We start from the raw sequence: 8,476 nt of genomic DNA, 5'->3' as shown, positions 1-8,476 counted from the left end.
GGCCTGAGGCGCGGCCCCGCCCCACACCGCCTCCCCACCCACCTCCCCCCGCAGGGACCCGCCGCCGACCTCGCCATGGGCAAAGGCGACCCCAATAAGCCGCGGGGCAAGATGTCCTCGTACGCCTACTTCGTGCAGACGTGCCGCGAGGAGCACAAGAAGAAGCACCCGGACTCGTCCGTCAACTTCGCTGAGTTCTCGCGGAAGTGCTCAGAGCGGTGGAAGGTGAGCGGGGCCGGGCCGAGCCGTGCTGAGCCCTTGCCCGGCCAGCCCCCGCCCCTGCTGTGGGCTGCTGGGAAAAGATCCCTGGTAGCAGCTGCTGCTTAGGCGTTAGTGGGTCAGTAGCTGCTTTATCTCATCCAGACTCTTCTTTCCCCTCTGTGTGTCCACAGACAATGTCAAGCAAGGAAAAAGGAAAGTTTGAAGAAATGGCTAAAGGAGACAAAGCTCGTTATGACCGGGAGATGAAAAACTATGTTCCTCCCAAAGGCGAGAAAAAGGGAAAGAAAAAGGACCCCAACGCTCCTAAAAGACCACCGTGAGTGTTTCTAGAACCCCCTCCCCCCACACAGAAAAAAGTATTAGTTCTAGTTGTTTGATATTTAACTTTAATCACTGTCTCTCGATGTAGATCAGCATTCTTCCTTTTCTGTTCTGAACACCGTCCGAAAATCAAAAATGATCATCCTGGCTTGTCTATTGGAGATACAGCAAAGAAATTAGGTGAAATGTGGTCCGAACAGTCGGCCAAAGATAAACAGCCATATGAACAGAAGGCTGCAAAACTAAAGGAGAAGTATGAAAAGGTACAGTAAAAGCAATAAAACAATAGTAAAGTTGTGGAGCTCACTGTAAATATGTGGCTTGTGTCTTGCACCCAAAGCGTATGGGGTTTATAATTCTTAATGCTTATGTCAATCTCTGTCAGGCTTTAGAACACATGGAAGGGTATGCTGGGGCAGGTATCTGGAATCCTTACAGGGAACCTGGATGTGGGTTTTGCATGTCTAGAGATTTTACCAGTAAGATGCCTCACTACCAGAAAACAGGTCACCTGCTTGCTAAAATAAATACAGTCAGACTCCAAAGCACTGTGGTCATAAAATTCTTAAAACTGTCTGCATTGAATGCTCTTTTGCCTAAAGATGTAAGCATGAAAGTCCCAAGGTGGAAATCCTGCTGGTTTGCATGCACTGTGTTTGATCTGTGCAGTGCAGTTGTATTGAAATACCATAGTACAAATTTGTCTTCAGTGTTCTATTGCTAGCAACTTAACAGCACTTTTTTTGCAGGATATTGCAGCATATCGTGCCAAGAGCAAGAGTGATGCAGGAAAAAAGGGCCCAGGTAGGCCTGCAGGGTCTAAAAAGAAAGCAGAACCAGAGGAGGAGGAGGAGGAAGAGGAAGAAGAGGAGGAAGAGGAGGAAGAAGATGAGGATGAAGAATAAATGAATGTCCTGCTGTAAAGATTTATGCTCAAAATCCAATATTTTGCTAAGAATGTGAACTCAAGTGCAGCTCATTGTTAGCTTCGGTATAAAAATCTGTACAGAATTGTGTATAGGTAATGTGGTTCCTTGTAGGGAGACTTCCAATTTATAATGTAAGCAGTAGCCAAGGGCTGCTACAGTTTGGTTTGAGAAAAAAAATTGTTGAATGTTTCTGCTGTTTCTGCATATTTAATGGTTTTGTTGAAATTCAGTGACTGATAGCCAGGTGTTTCTTTTTAGCTAAGTAAAACAAAGGTAGCTTAATAGCTGATCTTCTATTTTGTAGTATTTTGTTGCATTGTATTACTTTTTTAACAGTTTTGTAATAAAATGTTGTACATGATTATTTTTGTATTCATGATGTTTCTGAGAGGCTGGGCACCCCCAGAAAGCTGGGATCCTGTGTGGGAAAGCGCTTTGCGGTGTTCTTGGGCTCCTGCTGTTACTGCAAAACTGGCAAGTCCCTTAAGGATTGACTCTTGGAGCTTTTGCTGCCACTTAAACTCCTTTAACTGATTTCCTCTCCCACATCCACTGCCATGAGTTGCAACTGATGCTTTCCTTGCAGTAGCATTTGCTTGTGTTACCTTTTGGTTAGAAACCAAAAACCTATTAAGTAGCGAAGTTCTTGGTAATCACTCTTGGATTATTTTCTTTCCCCGGACTGCTGAAGGCACAGGACTTTGTTCTGGCATAGTAGCCGACAGTGAGTGAATTTTTGGAACTTTCTCTTGCAGAGCTCAGGGTCACTGGCCTTAGCTATAAGACAGATGTGGTTAGAGGCATGTCTTCCCAGATGTTGCCTACTCCTTCCCTCTCCCCCTGGCTCCAGTATTAGTGGCTTCTCATAAAATACACAGTTTGCAGAACAGCATGAAAGATGTTGGAATGTTATCTCCACACATGCCAGTAGATTCCTGCAGAAAGAGAAGGCATTTATAAAGAACAAGTGCACCTGATATGTTCCTGTTCGTGGCTGTAACAGTAGCACCAGTTACACTGTTTCTTGGTTTTCACTTTTTATTTTAGTTTAGTGTATTTAAAGGCTTAAATCTAGATCCCTAACAATATTTTCAACTGGGGAATTTGAGATCCTACAGCTAAACTAAATAGCTTAATTTGTTGAGCTAAATACCAGGAAATACCTTTTATTAGCCCTTGAAAGTCCAGCCCTGAAACGTGTAATGTCTAAAAAGTTATATTAAGGGCAGGCTTCCAAGATTTTGTTTAAAATGCCTCCCTATTGTCCACTAGCTTATGAAATATGTTTGTGTCCCATCATTGTATTATGTGTAAGATAAAAAGTGTTTCCAGGACTTTACTATGGTAAATGTCACTGGGTAGGTCAACGATAACAGCACTTTCTGAAACAAGAAAAACACTTAATCTCCATACTTAAAGAATATACTACGTAACTGTAAGGGCAATTCAAACATTTTTATACTGGAGTAGGTGTTAGTCTTTGAGAGCCTTAGAAGCCTAGAGTTGCTTTTTCTCCCCACCCTACCCCTGAGATACGTAAGTAGCGTCAGTAGGATTAGCTGCTGTTTTACATGTTGCACCTGCCAGAGGTAATTTGGCACAGGTGGGATCAATGGCTCCATTTTTCAGGCTCAGCTTTCGGGAAGCCACAGGCTTAAATTGGAAGTGGGAGGCAGTGGTTCTGTGCACAGCACCTCCAGTGCTCAAGAACATTTTTGCTGTAGAATTTGCAGTCCTACAGCACCTGTATCCTTTACTCAAAAATTCTTCCATCTAGAGGCAATTCCCTGTTATAGTGTGTATCCAAGATTATTCTGGTCTTGTTACCATATCCTGTTCAGATTTCCCCGTAGAAATGCACCATCACCTCCTCTCAGTTCTAGCATTCTCTCCCTGTGCAGAACAGTGATGCTTCAAGAAGTCTTTCTGATAGGATTATTTAAATCTTCTGCAGTGGAGGAGTAAAGTCAGAGTAAATTGACCAATTTGATTATTTGAAACGTTTTGGGGCTTTTTGTTTGGTTGGTTTTTTTTTTTTTAATTGGAACAAAATATAACCTTTCAGGTGTCCCACAAGTTGCACAGGTTGCAGAATTTTAAATACTGTGTCAGAATAAGAACACATCTTGAGATAAGTCAGAATAAGGGAGCTCTTCTAATATTTTTCTCAGTGAGCTAAAATAGCTTTTGGATTCTATTTCATTTAAACACTAATTGGCTAATTTAGCTTCAGCACAACTTCTGCACAGATCACTGCAGAATTGCCTAATGTTGGCACTCTTGTGTTGCACGTCCTAACAATGCTCTGTGAAACAGTGCCTGTGGGTTACTTTTGTTCATGATCTCATTCACAAATATATCCTGACTGCTGGAGAGATCTTTATTGTGAAAAACAGGCTGCTGCACTGCTCTATAGCCTGTCCCACATCATGACACAGATCACTTTGTGTGCACACCAAACGCTCTGTATCAGGCTGATCTATCAACTGAGAACGATGTCATGACTAAAGATAATTAGCGTTTTTTACAAAAGCATATTTTGTCCTTTTGGTAAGAAGGATGTTCAATATAAAGGCAAATGGAAAAGAGTACATGAAAATAACTGCTTTCAAATTAAGCTTTAAAAAGTATGATGTGTCAGGTCAGGGAGTTCATGTAATGCCCATCTGTGAGCGCTTGCTGGAAAGGACTAATAGGTAATCAAAGTGTAAGGGGAATGTTTGGAAAAGATAAGGCCACAGAAGAAAAGCTAAATTAGTTTTTCACATCAGTGTTCAATATAGACAAACTTATGAAATAACTCACTGGAGGTGAACTTGGAGGTCTAAAACTAAAACTAAAAAGGATGCCCCAAATGGTTGCAGGCATTGTGAGAATGCTCACATTGCACTAGACATCCAGCATAAAGACATCCCACACAGTAAAGCAGAGCAAAAGACCACCAAAAATAAGTCTGAGGTGGAAAAAGAGGAAGAATGAGAGAATAACAAATGTAGGAAAGCAGTGTTTAGAAAGTTCAAGTTATTTCTAAACCAGTAAGCCAGAAAAAACCCCGCACATCAACAGGCCAGACACAGCAACGTGGCAAAGCAAAAGAGCATCACAGCAATATGAGAAAACAGACAAATACGTTTCAAACACATCTGTCATGGTAGAACTCCAACCAGCAACCAAGCCCCACACATCCCCCACACAGTGAGATGGGGGAGAGAATTGGAACGGTAAAAGTAAGAAAACTCATGCCTTGAGATAGAAGCAGTTTAATAACTGAAATAATATCATAATAAATGAATATTGTAATGAAAAGGAAGGTAACAAAAAGAGAAATAAATTAAGTGATGCAAATGAAAAACAACCAAATGATGCCCAGCCAGTTCCCAAAGAGTATCTCTCAGCCAGCTTTCACCCTGGTTATATGCTGACCCATATGGTATGGAATACCCCTTTGGTCAGTCGTGGGGGTCACTTGCCCCAGCTGTGTCCCCTTCCAGCTTCTTGTGCACCCCCAGCCTCCTCACTGGCAGGGCAGCATGAGAAGCTGAGAAGTAAGTCCTTGACTAAGTGTAAATACTGCTCAGCAACAACTAAACCATCAGTGCATTATCAACATTATCCTCACCCTAAATCCAATTCCCAGCACTGTACCAGCTACAAGGAAGAAAATTAACTCATCCAAAGTCTGGGCATCCTCAGAACCAAGAGGGCTACCAAACTGTCCTAGGGACAATGGATGCTCAAGATATAGTAGCAATGCCTACAAGAAAACTTTTTTAACCTTGTAGAGGAGCTTCAGGCAGTTTTCATGACAATTTTTTTTTAATAGAAGAGGCATGGTGAAGCATCTGTCTCAAATCCAAGTGTAAAAGGTCTTGAAACAAAATGACAGGACAGATGGTATTCATCCAAGAATTCTAAGGGAACTCAAGCAATGAAGTGGCTGAACTTTGAACCATACTTTATATTTTTTTTTCACTTAAAACTGTCTTAAGTGCTAGAGGAATGGAAGGTCACAAACATGACACTAATTTTTAGAAAATATTCTGTGGAGGTGCAGAGAGCTTCAGACCAGTAATGTCCATATGGCAAGTTGGTAGGAGCCACAGTACAGCTGAGAGTTGCTGGACAAATGGCTAAATAGAACTTGTGATTTCACAAGAGGAAATCCTGTTCCATAGAGCTGTAAATATTCTTCAAAGAAATCTATGAACGTTAAGGTAAAGGAGATCAGGTAGTTTTGGTCTACTTGAGCTTTTCTGGTCTACTTCTCATAAAAGAAATAAGTCACCATTGAAGGTCTTGGATGAATAACAAGAGCTAGCAGTGAAGATCTGCAAAGTCAGCCTGCAGCCTGAAGTGACGGAACAGTAAAACCAGCAGGTGAAATATGGTGTAAGTACAAATAGTATTACACGTTAATATGTGCTCCCCTACCACATGTGAAGGGGAAAAAGCAGACCTAACATTCAAGTCATGGGTAATATGGGGTAATATTACATTAGTCTTGAGGAGATGCTGGAGCTGTAACAGATAATTCTGTGAAGACATAATGAATGTTTGCTAGAAAAGCAAATAGCATGTTAGGCATTATCAGGTAAAAATGTTACAAGCAAAATATATATTCAGTATTGCCTTATCATCTTCCTAGAGGAATAAAAGGTTTCCTTTTTCTTAGATCATCGAGGAACAAAGCCTATTCACAAAGTTGGTCTTATTTTTCCAAAGCAAAACCTATGGTCTGGAAAATTGTGACTACGCATGCGTGCGTGCATGTGTGTGTGTTTGCGTGTGTCTTGATTAGAACAGCTACAGACGTGGGAACTGACTTCAGTACAGACAGGCTTTAAAACTCCTATAACACTAATGAAGTTGCAAATGATTGTGGAGAGAAAATAAATAAATTAAAAAAATTAAATAGGAGTTTTACCTTTGATTAGCCAATGATGTATTGAACTTTTTCCTCACAGTGTATCATAGGCATCTGGTCTTTAACACTGGTACATAATCTAGTACATATTGTTCAGTGATGGATTATTTGCTGTGGTGGTTACTGTCGCTGATCCCACTTCACTTGCCTTAGCATAGATTTGTTTTTCTGTTTGTTTTCTCATTTTGGCTTCTATTTCTTTCTGCATCTTGAAATATCTAAGTGTTTACCAGCAAGCTCTGCATTCCCAGAAGTTGCTGGGCCTCTGGTATGAGCTGCATCACAACCCATCTGCTTTTCCATGATCCTATTTGAATCCAGTGTCAAGAATCACATAACAGAGCCCAGATGTCGAGCTCACTGCTGCATTCTCCAATGCACACAGCCCTTCAGGGATGCATTAAGTCTCCTAACTGTGGAATATCATAAGATTCAGATCTACCTGGTAAAAAAGATTACTCCCTACACAAATTCCTCAAATTACTTAATTGTCACAGGCCAGCACCAATTAGTGAGGTAACCTGTACATTGCTCTGATTGTCCTGACATCCTGAAATCAACTATCCCACTCAGCCTCAGGACTGAACATGAAGTCACTCACCAGAAAAATCTTTATAGCCAGCAGATCCAGTGTTCCACCTGTAAGTTGTTTGGCTACTGTCAGTATTTCCTGGCCCAAATATCTAATGGTAAAGTTTGTACCCATGAATCATTCCTTCAGCAGTGCTGGAGGGAGGGTGTTTCTATGGACAAGACCACAACATTCTGAAAAGCCCTTTGAAAAATGAGTGGTTGATGATGTTATTGTCAGTGCTGCTACCTTGACCCCAACTCCTGCCTGGCTGAACTCTGCATGGACCTAGCACTGACTACTCCTTCAGGAATTAAGACCTTGAACAAGCCTTCACAATTCACCTATAGCTCACTGATTTGTCACAGCAGAGAAGTGCACTGCAGAGCCAGCATGCCTCTTCAGAAACCTTAAAACTTTTTGCATAAATCAGACGTGACTAAAGTCTGCCTAGATTGAAGCAGCAGTTGGGTAAATTCTAGACTATTAAATAGAAATGCCATCTCTAGTCAGAAAGTGCTTGAATTATGCAATGCCAGAAGCAGAGACAAGGTTAGACAAGTATTCTTGCAGCATCCTTTCACTCTTCCCTGCACTCTTTGACCACATGGATCCTTCTGACCTCTGAGTGAGATAGGCTGCTGTGCTACCTGGACTTTTGATCTGATCTTGCGTGTGCTTTATGTTTTAATGTTACGTTCATTTCTTATCCTAACTCAAAATATTTTTCAGCCTGTCCATCAGAGACAAAGGGTCATGATAATTCTGGAGCATGGACACCATTTTTCTCATGACAACTTGGAAAATAATGGGATAATGTCACAGGGGAAAAAAAAGTAGGAGTGTTTCTTATCTCCAACTGGAAACGGCCCATTCAATATTACTTTATCCTCAATAGCCTTAATATCAGTAGTAACCAGACCCCACTCTGCTACAGGGTTACAGAACTGTTTTCCTCAGCAATACCCCACACCATCTTACCTTCTCTCCCAGATGGCAGGACAGACAGCTTTCCTTTCCATTGCCAGGTTGATTAGCTCTAGAGGTTCTGTCTCTAGAGGTTCCTTGGCATCTTCAGGACAGGAAGGACTTCAGTGGATTTCTCAGCGCAACTGAAAGAGGAGCATGACTAGAAGCCCTTCCAGAGTTGGACATGCTTTTTCTCCTGGTCAGCTTTTCCCGAATCTCCACTTCTTATGAACTCACAAGAATCTTCCAGCAGGCTTCTAACTTTCATCCAGTTCCACTTTCCTTCACAGTTTCTGTTGTCTCAGAAATAAAAACACAAAAACTGCATTTGTAGCTGCCTGTTGGGCAATTGTGACGACCTTGAGGGCTCTGGCAAGGTGCCACAGTCATCCTGCAGGCTCAGGCTGGCAAGGCTTCCATTGCCAGGCGGCGCTTGGGGTCTCCTGTACAGAATGACACAGTGGGACAAAGTCCCGGCTGTATGGAAGCACAGCTTGCAGAGGGGCATTTTTACCAACAGCCCTCAGGAATGCCAGTTCC

At 41.9% G+C, this 8,476-nt stretch overlaps 1 protein-coding gene across 2 annotated transcripts in view; it reads left to right on the top strand.

The window, feature by feature from the left end:
* Nucleotides 1–1,833, top strand: part of HMGB2 (high mobility group box 2) — a 2,531-nt gene extending 698 nt beyond the window's left edge. For both annotated transcript variants that reach the window (XM_042014917.1, XM_042014916.1), the window contains exons 2-5: nt 55–225; nt 393–538; nt 632–806; nt 1,293–1,833. In XM_042014917.1, coding sequence (XP_041870851.1) covers nt 76–225; nt 393–538; nt 632–806; nt 1,293–1,448 — 627 coding nt within the window. In that variant the 5' untranslated portion in view covers nt 55–75 and the 3' untranslated portion in view covers nt 1,449–1,833. The remainder of the gene's footprint in view (nt 1–54; nt 226–392; nt 539–631; nt 807–1,292) is intronic.
* Nucleotides 1,834–8,476: the final 6,643 nt, after the last annotated feature.

Source organism: Corvus kubaryi, unplaced genomic scaffold, assembly GCF_017639235.1.
Source record: "Corvus kubaryi isolate FWS band 111438036 unplaced genomic scaffold, C.kubaryi_AGA036_p1.0 split3-131, whole genome shotgun sequence".
NCBI lineage: Eukaryota > Metazoa > Chordata > Aves > Passeriformes > Corvidae > Corvus > Corvus kubaryi.
This window is presented reverse-complemented; position numbering and strand designations above follow the sequence as displayed.